This window comes from Salmo salar, chromosome 05, assembly GCF_965601325.2.
Source record: "Salmo salar chromosome 05, fSalSal1, whole genome shotgun sequence".
NCBI classification, from domain to species: Eukaryota; Metazoa; Chordata; class Actinopteri; order Salmoniformes; family Salmonidae; genus Salmo; species Salmo salar.
In genome coordinates this window covers 86328183-86356053 of record NC_138295.1, presented here as the reverse complement: position 1 = coordinate 86356053, position 27871 = coordinate 86328183, and the positions used below count along the sequence as shown (strand labels likewise).

Sequence of the window (27871 nt, the reverse complement as noted above, 5' to 3'; positions counted from 1 at the left end):
GGGACAACACCACTAGGCATTTACAAGGGACAACACCACTAGGCATTTACAGTATAACAAACACTAGCGCCCTCTGGTGTTCAGCCATTGAACTTGTTTGACAGACCCATGTTTGTTTCATTTATTTTTTATTACAATTGCATTGTGTGCCATCTCTTCATCTTAATCATATATTGATCATGTGCAACATATATCATTATTCAAAAAAATATTCATTTTGACGGATCCACAGAATAGCAAACATGAGAATTGGTTGGCAGTGCATCAGAGTGCAGTTACAATCTGAGGGTTAAAGTAGGATGTCATTAAACTCTGATGAAGGTAGCATAGCTGTCCAAACGTCTCTATCCATGACATGTATTATTTTCTAGGTGATAGACCTCTACCATGTATAATTGGCTTTCCATGGTTCCGAACTTGCTAAAATCAATAGTGTTTGAAATAAACAGCCACTGGGAATCTGGAGACAGTCTGAATCAAAAGGTGGAGGAACTCTGATCAACTGTGTTCCTGCTCAGTCCCGCTCACTCAAATAAATCCCTGTGTTGAGAGGAATCTGTCAATCATATCAAAGGACCTCTGTGGTTGGTCGTACGGTAGTATGTGCCCTCCCCCTCGTATAATCACCTGCATGACAAGGAGACAAACAGACAGGTTTAGCACGTGAACCAGTTTCCCCATCAGCAGCACTGTGTTCCCACCTGGTGTCCATAAAGTTGATCTTATCTTCCTGGCACAGCGATTTTGAATAAGACTCTACTTGCAATAATTGTTATGTGCTTGTTTTTTTGACTGAACTTAGTTGAATGCACTGACTAAGGTGTTCTGCATGAGAGCTACTGCTAAATTACTCACATTATGTTTAGTTATGCTACGTTAACATTTTCCATTTTAAAGGGTGGCCAAATGCCCTGAATACCCAGTAAAGTCCTGGGCCCAGATTCACAAAAACCTTCTTACGCAAATAACTTAAGAAGCTGCATAAAAATAAAAATAAATAAGTTTAAGATAATTTGTAAGTGCAATTCCTCAACAATTTCTTAAGATTGAATGATTTTCTTACAAACTCCTCAAATATCTTCTTATGTACCATTGAAGTCGGAAGTTTACATACACCTGAGCTCAGTTTTTCACAATTCCTGACATTTAATCCTAGTAAATATTCCCTGTCTTAGGTGAGTTCGGATCACCACTTAATTTTAAGAATGTGAAATGTCAGAATAATAGTAGAGAGAATTATTTCTTTCAGCTTTTATTTCTTTCATCACATTCCCAGTGGGTCAGAAGTTTACATAAACTCAATTAGTATTTGGTAACATTGCCTTTAAATTGTTTAACTTGGGTCAAACATTTCAGGTAGCCTTCCACAAGCTTCCCACAATAAGTTGGTTGAATTTTGGCCCATTCCTCCTGACTGAGCTGGTGTAACTGAGTCAGGTTTGTAGGCCTCCTTGCTCGCACACGCTTTTTCAGTTCTGCCCACAAATTTTCTATAGGATTGAGGTCAGGGCTTTGTGATGGCCACTCCAATACCTCGACTTTGTTGTCATTTTGCCACAACTTCGGAAGTATGCTTTGGGTCATTGTCCATTTGGACGACCAAGCTTTAACTTCCTGACTGATGTCTTGAGATGTTGCTTCAATATATCTTCATAATTTTCCTACCTCATGATGCCATCTATTTTGTAAAGTGCACCTGTCCCTCCTGTAGCAAAGCACACCCACAACATGATGCTGCCACCCCCGTGATTCACGGTTGGGATGGTGTTCTTCAGCTTGCAAGCATCCCCCTTATTCCTCCAAACATATCAATGGTCATTATGGCCAAACTGTTCTATTTTTGTTTCATCAGACCAGAGGACATTTCTCCAAAAGTACGATCTTTGTCCCCAAGTGCAGTTGCAAACCGTAGTCTGGCTTTTTATGGGGGTTTTGGAGCAGTGGCTTCTTCCTTGCTTAGCGGCTTTTCAGGTTATTTCTATATAGAAATCGTTTTACTGTGGATATAGATACTTTTGTACCGGTTTCCTCCAGCATCTTCACAAGGTCCTTTGCTGTTATTCTGGGATTGATTTGCACTTTTCTCACCAAAGTACATTAATCTCTAGGAGACAGAACACGTCTCCTTCCTGAGCGGTATGACAGCTGTGTGGTCCCATGGTGTTTATACTTGCGTACTATTGTTTGTACAGATGAACGTGGTACCTTCAGGCGTTTGGAAGGTTGAGGTCTACAATTTTTTTTCGGAGTCTTGGCTGATTTCTTTAGATTTTCCCATGATGTCAAGCAAAGAGGCACTGAGTTTGAAGGTAGGCCTTGAAATACATGGTAGTTAATTGGTACACCTCCAATTAACTAAAATGATGTCAATTAGCCTATCAGAAGCTTCTAAAGCCACGACATAATTTTCTGGAATTTTTCAAGCTGTTTAAAGGCACAGTCAACTTAGTGTATGTAAACTTCTGACCAGCTGGAATTGTGATACAGTGAATTATAAGTATAATAATCTGTATGTAAACAATTGTTAGAAAAATGACTTGTGTCATGCACAAAGTAGATGTCCTAACCGACTTGCCAAAACTATAGTTTATTAACAAGAACTTTGTGGAGTGGTTGAAAACGAGTTTTAATGACTCCAACCTAAGTGTATGTAAACTTCCAACCTCAACTGTATCTTCTTAAGATGTGTGTTGCTAGGCAACCGATTTAGCTAGCTATCTGGCTAGCAATGGCAATCAGGTTAGCAAATGTCCAACTGAGATTACTCTTCTAAAACATGTTCTTGGGTTTAAAATAATAAATACTGAAACTTTCAGATGACGTTTGTGAGTGAATTAAACATGTTCAATTGCTTTCATGAGCTTTTTCTCTCACTGCCCGGAGAGAAGACAATGGTTCAGCTATCTCGGAGTTCAAGAACACTTCCAAGAACTTTATTTCCAAGAATCTCATTTCTTCTTAACTTTTTGCTTAAGGAGAAACATAAGAAATAGTGCAAGAGAATTTCCTCTAACCTTTTTGAGGAATAGCAACTTTGCTTAACTTTCTTCTTAAGTCAATAGTTAACCTGTTAGGGCTAGGGGGCAGTATTGACACGGCTGGATAAAAAAACATACCCGATTTAATCTGGTTACCACTCCTACCCAGTAACTAGAATATGCATATACTTATTACATATGGATAGAAAACACCCTAAATTTTCTAAAACTGTTTGAATGGTGTCTGTGAGTATAACAGAACTCATTTGGCAGGCAAAACCCTGAGACATTTTCTGACAGGAAGTGGATACCTGATGTGTTGTATTACCTTTAAACCTATCCCATTGAAAAACACAGGGGCTGAGGAATATTTTGGCACTTCCTATTGCTTCCACTAGATGTCACCAGCCTTTACAAAGTGTTTTGAGTCTTCTGGAGGGAGATCTGACCGAACAAGAGCCATGGAACGATGATGGCCCATTAGACACCTGGCGCGCGAGTTCATGTTGGGTACCCTCGTTCCAATACGTTATAAAAGAGTATGCATTCGTCCACCTTGAATATTATTCATGTTCTGGTTAAAAAAGGCCCTAATGATTTATGCTATACAACGTTTGACATGTTTGAACGAACGTAAATATATTTTTTCCCCTCGTTCATGACGAGAAGTCCGGCTGGCTTAGATCATGTGCTAACAAGACGGAGATTTTTGGACATAAATGATGAGCTTTTTTGAACAAAACTACATTCGTTATGGACCTGTGATACCTGGAAGTGACATCTGATGAAGAGAATCAAAGGTAATGGATTATTTACATAGTATTTTCGATTTTAGATCTCCCCAACATGACGTCTAGTCTGTATCGCAACGCGTATTTTTCTGGGCGCAGTGCTCAGATTATTGCAAAGTGTGATTTCCCAGTAAGGTTATTTTTAAATCTGGCAAGTTGATTGCGTTCAAGAGATGTAAATCTATAATTCTTTAAATGACAATATAATATTTTACCAATGTTTTCTAATTTTAATTATTTAATTTGTGGTGTTGACTTGACTGCCGGTTATTGGAGGGAAACGATTTCCTCAACATCAATGCCATAGTAAAACGCTGTTTTTGGATATAAATATGAACTTGATAGAACTAAAAATGCATGCATTGTCTAACATAATGTCCTAGGAGTGTCATCTGATGGAGATTGTAAAAGGTTAGTGCATCATTTTAGCTGGTTTTATGGTTTTGGTGACCCTGTCTTTGAATTGACAAAACATTACACACAACTCTTGTAAATGTACTGTCCTAACATACTCTAAATTTATGCTTTCGCCGTAAAACCTTTTTGAAATCGTAAAACGTGGTTAGATTAAGGAGATGTTTATCTTTCAAAGGGTGTAAAATAGTTGTATGTTTGAAAAATTTGAATTTTGACATTTATTTGGATTCAAATTTGCCGCTCTTGAAATGCACCTGCTGTTGATGGAGTGCACCACGGGTTCTAGCCCATAGAGGTTAAGGAATAAAATGGCAGTTAAGAAGAAATGTCTTCTTAAGAAGGTTTTGTAAATCTGGCCCCTGGACACAGACATACAGTACTCACCTGGTAGAATTCCCCTACTTGGCGTACATATCCAGCCACCTCTGTGTCCTCTGGCTGGATCTTCCAATGGAAGCGAGAGGCTTTGTTGAACTCATCAGCCCCGGTCCAGTTCACCGTGGGCAGGAACCTCTCGGTCAGGGGGGCCGCCACAATCACATCCAGCTGACCACTGTAAATCAACACCTGTGTGTATGTGTGTGTGTGTGTGTGTACAGAAGAAAGAGAGAAACACAGATAAGGCATTTATTCAATGATTACAGTATAGTGGTCCAAACAATAGCTGAGGAGAGGAGTTAGTGACTGACACCGTAGCTAGTGACTGACACCGTAGCTAGTGACTGACACTGTAGCTAGTGACTGACACCGTAGCTAGTGACTGACACCGTAGCTAGTGACTGACACCGTAGCTAGTGACTGACACCGTAGCTAGTGACTGACACCGTAGCTAGTGACTGACACCGTAGCTAGTGACTGATACTGTAGCTAGTGACTGATACTCTAGCTAGTGACTGATACTCTAGCTAGTGACTGACACCGTAGCTAGTGACTGACACCGTAGCTAGTGACTGACACCGTAGCTAGTGACTGACACCGTAGCTAGTGACTGACACCGTAGCTAGTGACTGATACCGTAGCTAGTGACTGACACCGTAGTTAGTGACTCACACCGTAGCTAGTGACTGACACCGTAGCTAGTGACTGACACCGTAGCTAGTGACTGACAGCCTAGCTAGTGACTGACACCGTAGCTAGTGACTGATACTCTAGCTAGTGACTGATACTCTAGCTAGTGACTGACACCGTAGCTAGTGACTGATACTCTAGCTAGTGACTGACACCGTAGCTAGTGACTGATACTCTAGCTAGTGACTGACACCGTAGCTAGTGACTGATACTCTAGCTAGTGACTGACACCCTAGCTAGTGACTGACACCCTAGCTAGTGACTGACACCCTAGCTAGTGACTGACACCCTAGCTAGTGACTGACACCGTAGTGACTGACACCGTAGTTAGTGACTGACACCGTAGCTAGTGACTGACACCGTAGCTAGTGACTGATACTCTAGCTAGTGACTGACACCGTAGCTAGTGACTGACACCGTAGCTAGTGACTGATACTCTAGCTAGTGACTGACACCGTAGCTAGTGACTGATACCCTAGCTAGTGACTGATACTCTAGCTAGTGACTGATACTCTAGCTAGTGACTGATACTCTAGCTAGTGACTGATACTCTAGCTAGTGACTGACACCGTAGCTAGTGACTGACACCGTAGCTAGTGACTGATACTCTAGCTAGTGACTGACACCGTAGCTAGTGACTGATACTCTAGCTAGTGACTGACACCCTAGCTAGTGACTGATACTCTAGCTAGTGACTGACACCCTAGTTAGTGACTGACACCGTAGTTAGTGACTGACACCGTAGTTAGTGACTGACACCGTAGCTAGTGACTGACACCCTAGCTAGTGACTGACACCGTAGTTAGTGACTGACACCGTAGCTAGTGACTGACACCGTAGCTAGTGACTGACACCGTAGCTAGTGACTGACACCGTAGCTAGTGACTGACACCGTAGTTAGTGACTGATACTCTAGCTAGTGACTGACACCGTAGTTAGTGACTGACACCGTAGCTAGTGACTGACACCGTAGCTAGTGACTGATACTCTAGCTCGTGACTGATACTGTAAACCAAAGTTAAACCATGGCTCAGTAGGTAGAGCGCGCCGCTCGCAGAGCAAGGATTGTGGGTTAGATTCCCTGGGCCACCCATACATAAAATGTACGCACGCGTCAGTGTCTCTGGATAAAAGCCTCTGCTAAATGGCATATATTATATATCTGTGCTGTTAATAGAACCGTAGCATGTCTGAGTGCTAGATGGGCATTGACTCTAGTCTCACCCTGTAGTTGTCCATGAGCGTGGCGAGCCAGGGTTTGATGCTCTTCATGACGTCCTGCAGCAGATGTTTCTCCACCTCTGAGCCGTCGTGGAACGTCAGGTTCCCCACGTGGATGGAGCGCCGCACCTCTGCCAGCGTCACAAACTGGGAGAAATACTCCTGGTCTGCAGGCTCCTGTAGCATAGAGAACCATAACATAACATTTTATTATTTAACCTTTATTTAAAACGTGCATCTGTGTGTAAGCCTTGTAAGAAGACACATTTCATTCAGGAAATATACCTTCTCTGGGTAATATAACTCAACCTTTATTCAAACAGTTAGGCATCTGTGTAAACCTTGCTCTGTGTACCTACCTGACACTGCAAGTAATTGAAGTAGTTGGAGCAGCCAGTGGCGTTCTGGAAGAACGAGGGGTACGGCAGAATGTCACCATTCAGCAAGCTGTCAAATACCTGTAGGACATGAGGATAGTGGAAGAATGTACCAGGAAGTTGGAAGCCTTGAAAGAATGACTGACATACATTCAGATATGTGGAGTGGACAACAAAAACACACAGGTTATTGTGTTAGCAGATGCAGTCAGTGTCTTACCTCAAAGGCCTCCACCCATTTCTCCTGCTGGATGAGCTGCACCCCGCTGGCTGTCTGCTGCTCAACATACTGTTTCTGGAGCATGTCTATCAGACCTGTCTGGTACAGGAAGTCTCCATACCCTCCCAGCATCTGAGAGAGAGAAGGGGAGAGAGAGCAAATGGGAGAGAGGGAGAGAGAGAGAGACAGAACAAGTAAGACCAACAGAAAGAACAAATGAAGAACAAAAACAACATTTTTTTTCATCCTGGAGATATACTAATATTTCTTAATGATATATTTCATATTAAATCAGAAGTGTCAAACAATGCTGAGTAAAGTTGAAATCACAGTGTATTAAAACACAACCCACCAGCTCTGGGTCACAGAGGCCGTCTCCAATGGCAACTCCCTTGAAGTTGATCTTCACCTTAGCAATGGGGTTATGCTTATGGATGTAGTAACCAATGGCAGGGACATACTTTCCTGCATAGGACTGAGGACATCGAGGACAATTCCAATCAATTTTAGTGTCTGCGTTCTGAGTCATTTCAATTTGATGTTATTATGCATTTATGTGGAAAGATTATTCTTGTTGCTATAGCAGAGACCCTAAAATAACAATTTTAAGACCTTGTTCAACATCATAAAAGGGAATAAAAAGCAGATGTCTTTGTAGCTAGGATTTGGGGAACTTGCCAACTAGGATGTAGGGAAGTTGTGTAATGTTATGTGTAACACAGATGTGGAGACTAGAACCAAACTCACCTCTCCTGTAGCATAGAAGTCATTGGACTGATACTCAGAGAAGATCTGGAAGAACTGAGTCAATGCACTAGAGGACAAAGACACAAGATGAGAAAAACAATGGGTGCCATGTGACATAACCAAGGTCCTAGATGTACATTGACCAGAGACCATGGTGCCATAACCAAGGTCCTAGATGTACATTGACCAGAGACCATGGTGCCATAACCAAGGTCCTAGATGTACATTGAGCAGAGACCATGGTGCCATAACCAAGGTCCTAGATGTACATTGACCAGAGACCATGGTGCCATAACCAAGGTCCTAGATGTACATTGAGCAGAGACCATGGTGCCATAACCAAGGTCCTAGATGTACATTGAGCAGAGACCATGGTGCCATAACCAAGGTTCTAGATGTATATTTGACATGCGTCCTCCGAAACACGACCCTGCCAAGCCGCACTGCTTCTTGCCACACTGCTCGCTTAATCCGGAAGCCAGCCGCACCAATGTGTCGGAGGGAACACCGTACAACTGCCGCTTTCAAGGTGCTCCGGGACTCTAACCCGGAAGCTTACAAGAAATCCTGCTATGCCCTGTGACGAACCATCAAAACAGGCAAAGCGTCAATACAGGGCTAAGATTGAATCATACTACACCGGCTCCGACACTCGTCTTATGTGGCAGGGCTTGCAAACTATTACAGACTACAAAGGGAAGCACAGCTGCGAGCTGCCCAGTGACATGAGCCTACCAGACAAGTTAAATCACTTCTATGCTCGCTTCGAGGCAAGCAACACTAACGCATGCATGAGAGCATCAGCTGTTCCGGACGACTGTGTGATCACGCTCTCCGTAGCCGACGTAAGACCTTTAAACAGGTCAACATACACAAGGCTGCGGGGCCAGACGGATTACCAGGACGTGTGCTCTGGGCAGGTGCTGACCAACTGGCAGTTGTCTTCACTGACATTTTCAACATGTCCCTGATTGAGTCTGTAATACCACCATGTTTCAAGCAGACCACCATAGTCCATGTGCCCAAGAACAGTAAGGCAACCTGCCTAAATGACTACAGACCCAAAGCACTCACGTCCGTAGCCATGAAGTGCTTTGAAAGGCAGGTAATGGCTCACATCAACACCATTATCCCAGAAACCCTGGACCCACTCCAATTTGCATACCGCCCAAACAGATCCACAGATGATGCCATCTCTATTGCACTCCACACTGCCCTTTCCCACCTGGACAAAAGGAACACTTATGTGAGAATGCTATTCATTGACTACAGCTCAGCGATCAACACCATAGTACCCTCAATGCTCATCACTAAGCTAAGGATCCTGGGACTAAACACCTCCCTCTGCAACTGGATCCTGGACTTCCTGACGGGCCGCCCCCAGGTGGTGAGGGTAGGTAGCAACACATCTGCCACGCTGATCCTCAACACTGGAGCTCCACAGGGGTGCGTGCTCAGTCCCCTCCTGTACTCCCTGTTCACCCATGACTGCATGGCCAGGTACGACTCCAACACCATCATTAAGTTTGCAGATGACACAATAGTGGTAGGCCTGATCACCGACAACGACGAGACAGCCTATAGGGAGGAGGTCAGAGACCTGGCTAGGTGGTGCCAGAATAACAACCTATCCCTCAAAATAACCAAGACTAAGGAGATGATTGTGGACTACAGGAAAAGGAGGACCGAGCACGCCCCATTCTCATCGACGGGCCTGTAGTGGAGCAGGTTGAGAGCTTCAAGTTCCTTGGCCTCCACATCAACAACAAACTAGAATGGTCCAAACACACCAAGACAGTCGTGAAGAGGGCACGACAAAGCCTATTCCCCCTCAGGAAACTAAAAAGATTTGGCATGGGTCCTTAGATCCTCAAAAGGTTCTACAGCTGCAACATCGAGAGCATCCTGACTGGTTGCATCACTGCCTGGTACGGCAATTGCTCGGCCTCTGACCACAAGGCACTACAGAGGGTAGTGCGTACGGCCCAGTACATCACTGGGGCTAAGCTGCCTGCCATCCAGGACCTCTACACCAGGCGGTGTCAGAGGAAGGCCCTACAAATTGTCAAAGACCCCAGCCACCCCAGTCATGGACTGTTCTCTCTACTACCGCATGGCAAGCGGTACCGGAGTGCCAAGTCTAGGACAAAAAGGCTTCTCAACAGTTTTTACCCCCAAGCCATAAGACTCCTGAACAGGTAATCAAATGGCTACCCGGACTATTTGCATTGTGTGCCCCCCCCCAAACCCTCTTTTTACGCTGCTGCTACTCTCTGTTTATCATATGTGCATAGTCACTTTAACTATACATTCATGTACATACTACCTCAATTGGGCCGACCAACCAGTGCTCCCGCACATTGGTTAACCAGGCTATCTGCATTGTGTCCCGCCACCCACCACCCGCCAACCCCTCTTTTACGCTACTGCTACTCTCTGTTCATCATATATGCATAGTCACTTTAACCATATCTACATGTACATACTACCTCAATAAGCCTGACTAACAGGTGTCTGTATGTAGCCTCGCTACTTTTATAGCCTCGTTACCTCTATAGCCTGTCTTTTTACTGTTGTTTTATTTCTTTACCTAACACCTTTTTTGCACTATTGGTTAGAGCCTGTAAGTAAGTATTTCACTGTAAGGTCTACACCTGTTGTATTCAGCGCACGTGACAAATAAACTTTGATTTAACTGTGTCAGCGCGCATGCGCTCGGCCCACCACAGGAGTCGCTAGAGCGCGATGGGAAGAGGACATCCCAGGCGGCCAAATCCTCCCCTAACCGGACGACGCTGGGCCAATTGTGCGTCGCCTCATGGGCCTCCCGGTCGCGGCCCGGCTGCAACACAGCCCGGGATCGAACCCGGATCTGTAGTGAGGCCTCAAGCCCTGCAGTGCCTTAAACCGCTGCACCACTCAGAAAGGCCACCATCAGATCTTTACAACGCTTAGAGAAGTGTTTTCCATCTCAGGAACCACATCAATATGATAGAATGATATTATAATCTGTGCATAGTGTAAGGCTGTGTTTACACAGGCAGCTCAATTCTGATCTTTTGCCCATTATTATGGGCAAAAGAGCTGGTCTGATTGGTCAAAAGACCAATTGGTGAATAAAAGATCAGAATTGAGCTGTCTGTAAATACAGCCTAATGCACCCAGAACCTCAGTGACCAGTCTTACCTGTACAGATCTCTGCCTACATCATCCTGGTTCTGAGCAAAGCCTCGGTCATCATCAGTGAAACTGAACCCTGTTCCTACCTGGACAAGAAAACACACACCTGACATTACAATCACATACTGTACATGCTGTTATGTAACATTACATTCACATACTGTACATGCTGTTATGTAACATTACATTCACACACTGTACATGCTGTTATGTAACATTACATTCACACACTGTACATGCTGTTAGGTAACATTACATTATATTCACATACTATTAAGTAACATTACACACATTTTTATGAGAAAACTATTAAAGCAGCCTAGAAACCAAATCAAACCTGTGTGATAGAGGATGTCCTAAATGGCACCCTATTCCCTATTTAGTACACTTCTTTTGACAAGAGGACCTGGTCAAAAGTAGAGCACTATAAAGGGAATAGGGTGCCATTTGGATGCAAGCAAACTGTGTTCATACATTCACACTAAGGAAGTAGAAGCCATACGTACTGGATTGTCGATGTACAGAACAGAGTATCTGGATGTCCAGGGATAGTCTCTGTAGCCCACTGTAAACAGGTGAAATAACACATCAAAACATGGAGAGAAATGAAGATCCTACCACTACAGTAGGAACAGAGATACATGGAGAGAGATGAAGGGTCTACCACTACAGTAGGAACAGAGATACACGGAGAGAGATGAAGATCCTACCACTACAGTAGGAACAGAGATACGCGGAGAGAGATGAAGGTCCTACCACTACAGTAGGAACAGAGATACACGGAGAGAGATGAAGATCCTACCACTACAGTAGGAACAGAGATACACGGAGAGAGATGAAGGGTCTACCACTACAGTAGGAACAGAGATACACGGAGAGAGATGAAGGTCCTACCACTACAGTAGGAACAGAGATACACGGAGAGAGATGAAGATCCTACCACTACAGTAGGAACAGAGATACGCGGAGAGAGATGAAGGGTCTACCACTACAGTAGGAACAGAGATACGCGGAGAGAGATGAAGGGTCTACCACTACAGTAGGAACAGAGATACATGGAGAGAGATGAAGGGTCTACCACTACAGTAGGAACAGAGATACACGGAGAGAGATGAAGGTCCTACCACTACAGTAGGAACAGAGATACACGGAGAGAGATGAAGATCCTACCACTACAGTAGGAACAGAGATACACGGAGAGAGATGAAGGTCCTACCACTACAGTAGGAACAGAGATACACGGAGAGAGATGAAGATCCTACCACTACAGTAGGAACAGAGATACACGGAGAGAGATGAAGATCCTACCACTACAGTAGGAACAGAGATACACGGAGAGAGATGAAGGGTCTACCACTACAGTAGGAACAGAGATACACGGAGAGAGATGAAGGTCCTACCACTACAGTAGGAACAGAGATACACGGAGAGAGATGAAGGTCCTACCACTACAGTAGGAACAGAGATACATGGAGAGAGATGAAGGGTCTACCACTACAGTAGGAACAGAGATACACGGAGAGAGATGAAGGTCCTACCACTACAGTAGGAACAGAGATACACGGAGAGAGATGAAGATCCTACCACTACAGTAGGAACAGAGATACACGGAGAGAGATGAAGATCCTACCACTACAGTAGGAACAGAGATACGCGGAGAGAGATGAAGGGTCTACCACTACAGTAGGAACAGAGATACGCGGAGAGAGATGAAGGGTCTACCACTACAGTAGGAACAGAGATACACGGAGAGAGATGAAGGGTCTACCACTACAGTAGGAACAGAGATACATGGAGAGAGATGAAGGGTCTACCACTACAGTAGGAACAGAGATACACGGAGAGAGATGAAGATCCTACCACTACAGTAGGAACAGAGATACGCGGAGAGAGATGAAGATCCTACCACTACAGTAGGAACAGAGATACACGGAGAGAGATGAAGGGTCTACCACTACAGTAGGAACAGAGATACGCGGAGAGAGATGAAGATCCTACCACTACAGTAGGAACAGAGATACACGGAGAGAGATGAAGGTCCTACCACTACAGTAGGAACAGAGATACACGGAGAGAGATGAAGGTCCTACCACTACAGTAGGAACAGAGATACGCGGAGAGAGATGAAGATCCTACCACTGCAGTAGGAACAGAGATACGTGATAAAATAGAAATGACAGACAGGGGTCAGTACAGAGACACGTTATTATACACTAGACAGGGGTCAGTACAGACACGTTATTTTACACTAGACAGGGGTCAGTACAGACACGTTATTATACACTAGACAGGGGTCAGTACAGACACGTTATTATACACTAGACAGGGGTCAGTACAGACACACGTTATTACACACTAGACAGGGGTCAGTACAGAGACACGTTATTACACACTAGACAGGGGTCAGTACAGACACGTTATTACACACTAGACAGGGGTCAGTACAGAGACACGTTATTATACACTAGACAGGGGTCAGTACAGACACGTTATTATACACTAGACAGGGGTCAGTACAGACACGTTATTATACACTAGACAGGGGTCAGTACAGAGACACGTTATTATACACTAGACAGGGGTCAGTACAGACACACGTTATTACACACTAGACAGGGGTCAGTACAGAGACACGTTATTACACACTAGACAGGGGTCAGTACAGACACGTTATTACACACTAGACAGGGGTTAGTACAGAGACACGTTATTATACACTAGACAGGGGTCAGTACAGAGACACACTAGACAGGGGTCAGTACAGACACGTTATTACACACTAGACAGGGGTCAGTACAGAGACACACCAGACAGGGGTCAGTACAGAGACACGTTATTATACACTAGACAGGGGTCAGTACAGACACGTTATTATACACTAGACAGGGGTCAGTACAGAGACACGTTATTATACACTAGACAGGGGTCATTACAGACACGTTATTATACACTAGACAGGGGTCAGTACAGACACGTTATTATACACTAGACAGGGGTCAGTACAGAGACACGTTATTACACACTAGACAGGGGTCAGTACAGAGACACGTTATTATACACTAGACAGGGGTGAGTACAGACACGTTATTATACACTAGACAGGGGTCAGTACAGAGACACGTTATTATACACTAGACAGGGGTCAGTACAGAGACACGTTATTATACACTAGACAGGGGTCAGTACAGAGACACATTATTACACACTAGACAGGGGTCAGTACAGACACGTTATTACACACTAGACAGGGGTCAGTACAGAGACACGTTATTACACACTAGACAGGGGTCAGTACAGAGACACGTTATTATACACTAGACAGGGGTCAGTACAGACACACGTTATTACACACTAGACAGGGGTCAGTAATGAGACACGTTATTATACACTAGACAGGGGTGAGTACAGACACGTTATTATACACTAGACAGGGGTCAGTACAGAGACACGTTATTATACACTAGACAGGGGTCAGTACAGACACGTTATTATACACTAGACAGGGGTCAGTACAGAGACACGTTATTATACACTAGACAGGGGTCAGTACAGAGACACGTTATTATACACTAGACAGCGGTCAGTACAGAGACACGTTATTACACACTAGACAGGGGTCAGTACAGAGACACGTTATTACACACTAGACAGGGGTCAGTACAGAGACACGTTATTATACACTAGACAGGGGTCAGTACAGAGACACGTTATTACACACTAGACAGGGGTCAGTACAGAGACACGTTATTACACACTAGACAGTGGTCAGTACAGACACGTTATTACACACTAGACAGGGGTCAGTACAGAGACACGTTATTACACACTAGACAGGGGTCAGTACAGACACACGTAATTACACACTAGACAGGGGTCAGTACAGACACGTTATTACACACTAGACAGGGGTCACGTTATTACACACTAGACAGGGGTCAGTACAGACACGTTATTACACACTAGACAGGGGTCAGTACAGAGACACGTTATTACACACTAGACAGGGGTCAGTACAGACACGTTATTACACAGTAGACAGGGGTCAGTACAGACACACGTTATTACACACTAGACAGGGGTCAGTACAGAGACGTTATTATACACTAGACAGGGGTCAGTACAGACACGTTATTACACACTAGACAGGGGTCAGTACAGACACGTTATTACACACTAGACAGGGGTCAGTACAGACAGGGGTCAGTACAGAGACGTTATTACACACTAGACAGGGGTCAGTACAGACACGTTATTATACACTAGACAGGGGTCAGTACAGACACGTTATTATACACTAGACAGGGGTCAGTACAGAGACACGTTATTATACACTAGACAGGGGTCAGTACAAAGACACGTTATTATACACTAGACAGGGGTCAGTACAGAGACACGTTATTATACACTAGACAGGGGTCAGTACAGACACACGTTATTATACACTAGACAGGGGTCAGTACAGACACGTTATTACACACTAGACAGGGGTCAGTACAGAGACACGTTATTACACACTAGACAGAGGTCAGTACAGAGACACGTTATTATACACTAGACAGCGGTCAGTACAGACACGTTATTACACACTAGACAGGGGTCAGTACAGAGACACGTTATTATACACTAGACAGGGGTCAGTACAGAGACACGTTATTATACACTAGACAGGGGTCAGTACAGAGACACGTTATTATACACTAGACAGGGGTCAGTACAGACACGTTATTATACACTAGACAGGGGTCAGTACAGACACGTTATTATACACTAGACAGGGGTCAGTACAGAGACACGTTATTATACACTAGACAGGGGTCAGTACAAAGACACGTTATTATACACTAGACAGGGGTCAGTACAGAGACACGTTATTATACACTAGACAGGGGTCAGTACAGACAAACGTTATTATACACTAGACAGGGGTCAGTACAGACACGTTATTACACACTAGACAGGGGTCAGTACAGAGACACGTTATTACACACTAGACAGAGGTCAGTACAGAGACACGTTATTATACACTAGACAGCGGTCAGTACAGACACGTTATTACACACTAGACAGGGGTCAGTACAGAGACACGTTATTATACACTAGACAGGGGTCAGTACAGAGACACGTTATTATACACTAGACAGGGGTCAGTACAGAGACACGTTATTATACACTAGACAGGGGTCAGTACAGACACGTTATTATACACTAGACAGGGGTCAGTACAGACACACGTTATTACACACTAGACAGGGGTCAGTACAGACACACGTTATTACACACTAGACAGGGGTCAGTACAGAGACACGTTATTATACACTAGACAGGGGTCAGTACAGAGACACGTTATTATACACTAGACAGGGGTCAGTACAGACACGTTATTACACACTAGACAGGGGTCAGTACAGAGACACGTTATTACACACTAGACAGGAGTCAATACAGAGACACGTTATTACACACTAGACAGGGGTCAGTACAGAGACACGTTATTATACACTAGACAGGGGTCAGTACAGAGACACGTTATTACACACTAGACAGGGGTCAGTACAGACACGTTATTATACACTAGACAGGGGTCAGTAGAGACACGTTATTACACACTAGACAGGGGTCAGTACTGACACGTTATTACACAGTAGACAGGGGTCAGTACAGACACACGTTATTACACACTAGACAGGGGTCAGTACAGACGTTATTACACACTAGACAGGGGTCAGTACAGAGACACGTTATTACACACTAGACAGGAGTCAATACAGAGACACGTTATTACACACTAGACAGGGGTCAGTACAGAGACACGTTATTATACACTAGACAGGGGTCAGTACAGAGACACGTTATTACACACTAGACAGGGGTCAGTACAGACACGTTATTATACACTAGACAGGGGTCAGTAGAGACACGTTATTACACACTAGACAGGGGTCAGTACTGACACGTTATTACACAGTAGACAGGGGTCAGTACAGACACACGTTATTACACACTAGACAGGGGTCAGTACAGACGTTATTACACACTAGACAGGGGTCAGTACAGACACGTTATTACACACTAGACAGGGGTCAGTACAGACACGTTATTACACACTAGACAGGGGTCAGTACAGAGACACGTTATTACACACTAGACAGGGGTCAGTACAGAGACACGTTATTATACACTAGACAGGGGTCAGTACAGACACGTTATTACACACTAGACAGGGGTCAGTACAGAGACACGTTATTATACACTAGACAGGGGTCAGTACAGACACGTTATTATACACTAGACAGGGGTCAGTACAGAGACACGTTATTATACACTAGACAGGGGTCAGGTACAGACACGTTATTATACACTAGACAGGGGTCAGTGCAGACACGTTATTATACACTAGACAGGGGTCAGTACAGACAGGGGTCAGTACACTAGACAGGGGTCAGTACAGACACGTTATTATACACTAGACAGGGGTCAGTACAGACACGTTATTATACATTAGACAGGGGTCAGTACAGAGACACGTTATTATACACTAGACAGGGGTCAGTACAGAGACACGTTATTATACACTAGACAGGGGTCAGTACAGAGACACGTTATTACACACTAGACAGGGGTCAGTACAGAGACACGTTATTATACACTAGACAGGGGTCAGTACAGAGACACGTTATTATACACTAGACAGGGGTCAGTACAGACACGTTATTACACACTAGACAGGGGTCAGTACAGACACGTTATTATACACTAGACAGGGGTCAGTACAGACACACGTTATTATACACTAGACAGGGGTCAGTACAGAGACACGTTATTATACACTAGACAGGGGTGAGTACAGAGACACGTTATTATACACTAGACAGGGGTGAGTACAGAGACACGTTATTATACACTAGACAGGGGTCAGTACAGACACGTTATTATACACTAGACAGGGGTCAGTACAGAGACACGTTATTATACACTAGACAGGGGTCAGTACAGACAGGGGTCAGTACACTAGACAGGGGTCAGTACAGACACGTTATTATACACTAGACAGGGGTCAGTACAGACACGTTATTATACATTAGACAGGGGTCAGTACAGAGACACGTTATTATACACTAGACAGGGGTCAGTACAGAGACACGTTATTATACACTAGACAGGGGTCAGTACAGAGACACGTTATTACACACTAGACAGGGGTCAGTACAGACACGTTATTATACACTAGACAGGGGTGAGTACAGACACGTTATTATACACTAGACAGGGGTCAGTACAGACACGTTATTATACACTAGACAGGGGTCAGTACAGACACGTTATTATACACTAGACAGGGGTCAGTACAGACACGTTATTATACACTAGACAGGGGTCAGTACAGACACGTTATTATACACTAGACAGGGGTCAGTACAGAGACACGTTATTATACACTAGACAGGGGTCAGTACAGAGACACGTTATTATACACTAGACAGGGGTCAGTACAGACACGTTATTACACACTAGACAGGGGTCAGTACAGACACGTTATTATACACTAGACAGGGGTCAGTACAGACACACGTTATTATACACTAGACAGGGGTCAGTACAGAGACACGTTATTATACACTAGACAGGGGTGAGTACAGAGACACGTTATTATACACTAGACAGGGGTGAGTACAGAGACACATTATTATACACTAGACAGGGGTCAGTACAGAGACACGTTATTACACACTAGACAGGGGTCAGTACAGACACGTTATTATACACTAGACAGGGGTCAGTACAGACACGTTATTATACACTAGACAGGGGTCAGTACAGAGACACGTTATTATACACTAGACAGGGGTGAGTACAGAGACACGTTATTATACACTAGACAGGGGTCAGTACAGACACGTTATTATACACTAGACAGGGGTCAGTACAGACACGTTATTATACACTAGACAGGGGTCAGTACAGACACGTTATTATACACTAGACAGGGGTGAGTACAGAGACACGTTATTATACACTAGACAGGGGTCAGTACAGACACGTTATTATACACTAGACAGGGGTCAGTACAGACACGTTATTATACACTAGACAGGGGTCAGTACAGACACGTTATTATACACTAGACAGGGGTCAGTACAGACACGTTATTACACACTAGACAGGGGTCAGTACAGAGACACGTTATTACACACTAGACAGGGGTCAGTACAGACACGTTATTACACACTAGACAGGGGTCAGTACAGACACGTTATTATACACTAGACAGGGGTCAGTACAGAGACACGTTATTATACACTAGACAGGGGTCAGTACAGACACGTTATTATACACTAGACAGGGGTCAGTACAGAGACACGTTATTATACACTAGACAGGGGTCAGTACAGACACGTTATTATACACTAGACAGGGGTCAGTACAGAGACACGTTATTACACACTAGACAGGGGTCAGTACAGAGACACGTTATTATACACTAGACAGGGGTCAGTACAGACACGTTATTATACACTAGACAGGGGTCAGTACAGACACGTTATTATACACTAGACAGGGGTCAGTACAGAGACACGTTATTACACACTAGACAGGGGTCAGTACAGAGACACGTTATTATACACTAGACAGGGGTCAGTACAGAGACACGTTATTACACACTAGACAGGGGTCAGTACAGACACGTTATTATACACTAGACAGGGGTCAGTGGAGACACGTTATTACACACTAGACAGGGGTCAGTACTGACACGTTATTACACAGTAGACAGGGGTCAGTACAGACACACGTTATTACACACTAGACAGGGGTCAGTACAGACGTTATTACACACTAGACAGGGGTCAGTACAGACACGTTATTACACACTAGACAGGGGTCAGTACAGACACGTTATTACACACTAGACAGGGGTCAGTACAGAGACACGTTATTACACACTAGACAGGGGTCAGTACAGAGACACGTTATTATACACTAGACAGGGGTCAGTACAGACACGTTATTACACACTAGACAGGGGTCAGTACAGAGACACGTTATTATACACTAGACAGGGGTCAGTACAGACACGTTATTATACACTAGACAGGGGTCAGTACAGACACGTTATTATACACTAGACAGGGGTCAGTGGAGACACGTTATTACACACTAGACAGGGGTCAGTACTGACACGTTATTACACAGTAGACAGGGGTCAGTACAGACACACGTTATTACACACTAGACAGGGGTCAGTACAGACGTTATTACACACTAGACAGGGGTCAGTACAGACACGTTATTACACACTAGACAGGGGTCAGTACAGACACGTTATTACACACTAGACAGGGGTCAGTACAGAGACACGTTATTACACACTAGACAGGGGTCAGTACAGAGACACGTTATTATACACTAGACAGGGGTCAGTACAGACACGTTATTACACACTAGACAGGGGTCAGTACAGAGACACGTTATTATACACTAGACAGGGGTCAGTACAGACACGTTATTATACACTAGACAGGGGTCAGTACAGAGACACGTTATTATACACTAGACAGGGGTCAGGTACAGACACGTTATTATACACTAGACAGGGGTCAGTGCAGACACGTTATTATACACTAGACAGGGGTCAGTACAGACAGGGGTCAGTACACTAGACAGGGGTCAGTACAGACACGTTATTATACACTAGACAGGGGTCAGTACAGACACGTTATTATACATTAGACAGGGGTCAGTACAGAGACACGTTATTATACACTAGACAGGGGTCAGTACAGAGACACGTTATTATACACTAGACAGGGGTCAGTACAGAGACACGTTATTACACACTAGACAGGGGTCAGTACAGAGACACGTTATTATACACTAGACAGGGGTCAGTACAGAGACACGTTATTATACACTAGACAGGGGTCAGTACAGACACGTTATTACACACTAGACAGGGGTCAGTACAGACACGTTATTATACACTAGACAGGGGTCAGTACAGACACACGTTATTATACACTAGACAGGGGTCAGTACAGAGACACGTTATTATACACTAGACAGGGGTGAGTACAGAGACACGTTATTATACACTAGACAGGGGTGAGTACAGAGACACGTTATTATACACTAGACAGGGGTCAGTACAGACACGTTATTATACACTAGACAGGGGTCAGTACAGAGACACGTTATTATACACTAGACAGGGGTCAGTACAGACAGGGGTCAGTACACTAGACAGGGGTCAGTACAGACACGTTATTATACACTAGACAGGGGTCAGTACAGACACGTTATTATACATTAGACAGGGGTCAGTACAGACACACGTTATTATACACTAGACAGGGGTCAGTACAGAGACACGTTATTATACACTAGACAGGGGTGAGTACAGAGACACGTTATTATACACTAGACAGGGGTGAGTACAGAGACACGTTATTATACACTAGACAGGGGTCAGTACAGACACGTTATTATACACTAGACAGGGGTCAGTACAGAGACACGTTATTATACACTAGACAGGGGTCAGTACAGACAGGGGTCAGTACACTAGACAGGGGTCAGTACAGACACGTTATTATACACTAGACAGGGGTCAGTACAGACACGTTATTATACATTAGACAGGGGTCAGTACAGAGACACGTTATTATACACTAGACAGGGGTCAGTACAGAGACACGTTATTATACACTAGACAGGGGTCAGTACAGAGACACGTTATTACACACTAGACAGGGGTCAGTACAGAGACACGTTATTATACACTAGACAGGGGTCAGTACAGAGACACGTTATTATACACTAGACAGGGGTCAGTACAGACACGTTATTACACACTAGACAGGGGTCAGTACAGACACGTTATTATACACTAGACAGGGGTCAGTACAGACACACGTTATTATACACTAGACAGGGGTCAGTACAGAGACACGTTATTATACACTAGACAGGGGTGAGTACAGAGACACGTTATTATACACTAGACAGGGGTGAGTACAGAGACACGTTATTATACACTAGACAGGGGTCAGTACAGACACGTTATTATACACTAGACAGGGGTCAGTACAGACACGTTATTATACACTAGACAGGGGTCAGTACAGAGACACGTTATTATACACTAGACAGGGGTCAGTACAGAGACACGTTATTACACACTAGACAGGGGTCAGTACAGACACGTTATTATACACTAGACAGGGGTCAGTACAGACACGTTATTATACACTAGACAGGGGTCAGTACAGAGACACGTTATTATACACTAGACAGGGGTGAGTACAGAGACACGTTATTATACACTAGACAGGGGTCAGTACAGACACGTTATTATACACTAGACAGGGGTCAGTACAGACACGTTATTATACACTAGACAGGGGTCAGTACAGACACGTTATTATACACTAGACAGGGGTGAGTACAGAGACACGTTATTATACACTAGACAGGGGTCAGTACAGACACGTTATTATACACTAGACAGGGGTCAGTACAGACACGTTATTATACACTAGACAGGGGTCAGTACAGACACGTTATTATACACTAGACAGGGGTCAGTACAGACACGTTATTACACACTAGACAGGGGTCAGTACAGACACGTTATTACACACTAGACAGGGGTCAGTACAGAGACACGTTATTACACACTAGACAGGGGTCAGTACAGACACGTTATTACACACTAGACAGGGGTCAGTACAGACACGTTATTATACACTAGACAGGGGTCAGTACAGAGACACGTTATTATACACTAGACAGGGGTCAGTACAGACACGTTATTATACACTAGACAGGGGTCAGTACAGAGACACGTTATTATACACTAGACAGGGGTCAGTACAGACACGTTATTATACACTAGACAGGGGTCAGTACAGAGACACGTTATTATACACTAGACAGGGGTCAGTACAGACACGTTATTATACACTAGACAGGGGTCAGTACAGAGACACGTTATTACACACTAGACAGGGGTCAGTACAGAGACACGTTATTATACACTAGACAGGGGTCAGTACAGACACGTTATTATACACTAGACAGGGGTCAGTACAGACACGTTATTATACACTAGACAGGGGTCAGTACAGAGACACGTTATTACACACTAGACAGGGGTCAGTACAGAGACACGTTATTATACACTAGACAGGGGTCAGTACAGACACGTTATTACACACTAGACAGGGGTCAGTACAGACACGTTATTATACACTAGACAGGGGTCAGTACAGACACGTTATTACACACTAGACAGGGGTCAGTACAGAGACACGTTATTATACACTAGACAGGGGTCAGTACAGACACGTTATTATACACTAGACAGGGGTCAGTACAGAGACACGTTATTATACACTAGACAGGGGTCAGTACAGACATGTTATTATACACTAGACAGGGGTCAGTACAGAGACACGTTATTACACACTAGACAGGGGTCAGTACAGACACGTTATTATACACTAGACAGGGGTCAGTACAGACACGTTATTATACACTAGACAGGGGTCAGTACAGACACGTTATTATACACTAGACAGGGGTCAGTACAGACACGTTATTATACACTAGACAGGGGTCAGTACAGAGACACGTTATTATACACTAGACAGGGGTGAGTACAGAGACACGTTATTATACACTAGACAGGGGTCAGTACAGACACGTTATTATACACTAGACAGGGGTCAGTACAGACACGTTATTATACACTAGACAGGGGTCAGTACAGACACGTTATTATACACTAGACAGGGGTGAGTACAGAGACACGTTATTATACACTAGACAGGGGTCAGTACAGACACGTTATTATACACTAGACAGGGGTCAGTACAGACACGTTATTATACACTAGACAGGGGTCAGTACAGACACGTTATTATACACTAGACAGGGGTCAGTACAGACACGTTATTACACACTAGACAGGGGTCAGTACAGACACGTTATTACACACTAGACAGGGGTCAGTACAGAGACACGTTATTACACACTAGACAGGGGTCAGTACAGACACGTTATTACACACTAGACAGGGGTCAGTACAGACACGTTATTATACACTAGACAGGGGTCAGTACAGAGACACGTTATTATACACTAGACAGGGGTCAGTACAGACACGTTATTATACACTAGACAGGGGTCAGTACAGAGACACGTTATTATACACTAGACAGGGGTCAGTACAGACACGTTATTATACACTAGACAGGGGTCAGTACAGAGACACGTTATTACACACTAGACAGGGGTCAGTACAGAGACACGTTATTACACACTAGACAGGGGTCAGTACAGAGACACGTTATTATACACTAGACAGGGGTCAGTACAGACACGTTATTATACACTAGACAGGGGTCAGTACAGACACGTTATTATACACTAGACAGGGGTCAGTACAGAGACACGTTATTACACACTAGACAGGGGTCAGTACAGACACGTTATTATACACTAGACAGGGGTCAGTACAGACACGTTATTATACACTAGACAGGGGTCAGTACAGACACGTTATTATACACTAGACAGGGGTCAGTACAGACACGTTATTATACACTAGACAGGGGTCAGTACAGACACGTTATTATACACTAGACAGGGGTCAGTACAGACACGTTATTACACACTAGACAGGGGTCAGTACAGAGACACGTTATTACACACTAGACAGGGGTCAGTACAGACACGTTATTACACACTAGACAGGGGTCAGTACAGACACGTTATTATACACTAGACAGGGGTCAGTACAGAGACACGTTATTATACACTAGACAGGGGTCAGTACAGACACGTTATTATACACTAGACAGGGGTCAGTACAGAGACACGTTATTACACACTAGACAGGGGTCAGTACAGAGACACGTTATTACACACTAGACAGGGGTCAGTACAGAGACACGTTATTATACACTAGACAGGGGTCAGTACAGACACGTTATTACACACTAGACAGGGGTCAGTACAGACACGTTATTACACACTAGACAGGGGTCAGTACAGACACGTTATTACACACTAGACAGGGGTCAGTACAGAGACACGTTATTATACACTAGACAGGGGTCAGTACAGAGACACGTTATTATACACTAGACAGGGGTCAGTACAGACACGTTATTATACACTAGACAGGGGTCAGTATAGACACGTTATTATACACTAGACAGGGGTCAGTACAGACACGTTATTATACACTAGACAGGGGTCAGTACAGACACGTTATTATACACTAGACAGGGGTCATTACAGACACGTTATTATACACTAGACAGGGGTCAGTACAGAGACACGTTATTATACACTAGACAGGGGTCAGTACAGAGACACGTTATTATACACTAGACAGGGGTCAGTACAGACACGTTATTATACACTAGACAGGGGTCAGTACAGAGACACGTTATTATACACTAGACAGGGGTCAGTACAGACATGTTATTATACACTAGACAGGGGTCAGTACAGACACATATGGCTATGTTGGTACCTGTTAGGTTCTTCAATACAACGTAGGGTCCATGTTCTACAAACAGCCCAAACATAGACGTGCCCCCAGGACCCCCCTGCAGCCACAGCAGGACTGGAGCGGTCTCAGGCCTCTCCTGCAGACAGACAGACAGACAGACAGACAGACAGACAGACAGACAGACAGACAGACAGACAGACAGACAGACAGACAGACAGACAGACAGACAGACAGACAGACAGACAGACAGATACAGGTTAGTAGTTATCTAACGGTGGATACTGGAACTCGCAGTGAGAGGCCTCCACCCAAAGCCCTTCTAATACAACACTGTCACCTTGTGGCTCAGTCGTTGACACCCAGTTAGGAAGTAAACACTGTTTTATCACTAGGACCTTGGTAATGTAGGTAGCAGAAAGGACTTGTTTTGTACTTACTTTATAGGGGCTAAGCCCATAAGTCTTTTGTTAAGTTTTCTGAAACCAAAACATGTTGAAATGTACAATCCAAATAAAACGTTGCCCTGAGTCACACAGTCCTTTACAGGAGCTGATAAAAGGTGATTGCTAGACAAACACGTGCTGTTCATTCCTGTCATGAGTGAAACTGAGGAGGAGAACACTGCAGCTGATATGGGTGGCACCCTATTCTCTATGGGGCCCTGGTCAAAAGTAGTGCACTACAAAGGGAACAGGGTGCCATTTGGGACAGATAGTACTGTAGTGTAGTGTACCTGAGCAGGGAAGAACCAGAAGTAGAGGTTACTGTTGTATTTGTTGTTGACAGTGAGGTAGCCGGCATAACTCTTCACACTGGCACCAGGCAGGGGACCTACCAGACTCTGCTTCCGGGCTGAAAGAGAGAACAGGTCATTGCTTTCAAATAACTGTCCCAAACCTAGTTTCATCTGAACACTATGATTAGTCTTCATCAGACTTCTGTGTAATACTGTAACATTCATGATGTTAACGTCACAACATCGTAAGAACTGTTCTGCACAGTGTCATGTCATGTTTTGTGGCGTGGACCCCAGGAAGAGTAGCTGCTGCACGTGCAACAGCTAATGGGGATCCTAACTGTGTTAATGATGCAAATAACATATGATGCATAACGCAATCTCGTCTATTTTTTTTTTTTACATTTGACAACTGCCATGTACAACATTAGGGATAGTATTAACAGTTGAACAAATGAACAAAATACCAAAATATCGTTTCTGAGTAAAGTAAACCAACCTACCCTCTTCGATGTTGCCCTTTTCCAGGTAGGGGGTGAGAAAGAGCGGCTTGCCAGGGTCGGCTCCTCTGGAGAGCATGCTGACACGGTGAGATTTCCGGCAGAAGAAACTCGAGCAGCCCCTTGACTGTGTTGCCTCCAGGGAAGCCCACAGGAGGACACACAGCGTCTCCTTCAACATTCTGTCAGGGGTGAGTGGAGAGCAGATACATTTGATAGTTTAGTTTCAACACAATTTCATTCTCACACATTTTTGCATCATCAAATGTCTGCTTTAGCTAGTTTGCGCATGTATTTTTTAAAGTATGTTCAATATAAAAAAAGAAGGAATTAGCTAGCCTAGTCAAATAACCATTGAGAGAACTGCACTGAATAACCAATGACCAGACTTTCATACAGCTTTATTTTGCAAACATACCTCATCATTTGGGCTCGCCTCCTCTGGAGTTCAGAGCAGCCAGCTAATCCGTGTAATAGAAGGAAGATAAATCAGATCATCTGTAGTTTCACGTTGCTGCTCGGCTGTTGTTACAAAAATGGATTGGTCACATGATCAACTGGGTGAGTGGTCATGTGATTTCATGCTGTCTTGCGCAATCAAATCCTCATCCCGACAGTCCGTTTCTGGTTCTGCTTCTCAACAATTCTAAATGTCCAAGAACTTTCACAACTGCTAAGTTCGACACCATTTGTTTACGGTCTATCCAGATGGTTCATGAATGTTACTTTTTTCTTCAGGCATTGTATTTTTAGCTTTTTGGTTTTAGATAAATGGATATAGGCCTATTCACATGTTTATCTTGGGTGAATTATTTATGTGCACATGGTTAATAAATGAAGTGAGGCACTAACATTTTTACCAAATGCAGGCTAGAGCCTACACTCAAATTGATACATTCCCCTAATCGTGGGAGACATTTTAGTATGCCTAGCTAAATAGATTTTAAATTGTGTGGTCTGAGAAACACACACATGCATGCTATGTGAGGCAGGGGCGCTGTGTGTGGAGGGAAGTTAGGACGATTCTAAGGGCCTGTGACTGAAAGGGGCCCTAAAAAAGTATTAGAACATTAGGTACATTTCTTTCAATATTAAATGATTGTTTACATCAAATG

General features: G+C 44.0%; 1 protein-coding gene across 1 annotated transcript; it reads right to left on the bottom strand.

The window, feature by feature from the left end:
* Positions 1–111: 111 nt before the first annotated feature.
* Positions 112–27315, bottom strand: LOC106598924 (putative serine carboxypeptidase CPVL). Its single transcript, XM_045719185.2, has 13 exons — positions 27175–27315; positions 26760–26938; positions 26254–26372; positions 25542–25656; positions 11506–11564; positions 11006–11085; positions 7820–7886; positions 7425–7547; positions 7073–7204; positions 6835–6933; positions 6479–6652; positions 4571–4753; positions 112–627 (listed from the first exon to the last, which is right to left on the bottom strand). The coding sequence occupies exons 1-13, from the start codon at positions 27180–27182 to the stop codon at positions 529–531; spliced, it is 1437 nt and encodes a 478-aa protein (XP_045575141.1). The 5' UTR covers positions 27183–27315; the 3' UTR covers positions 112–528.
* Positions 27316–27871: the final 556 nt, after the last annotated feature.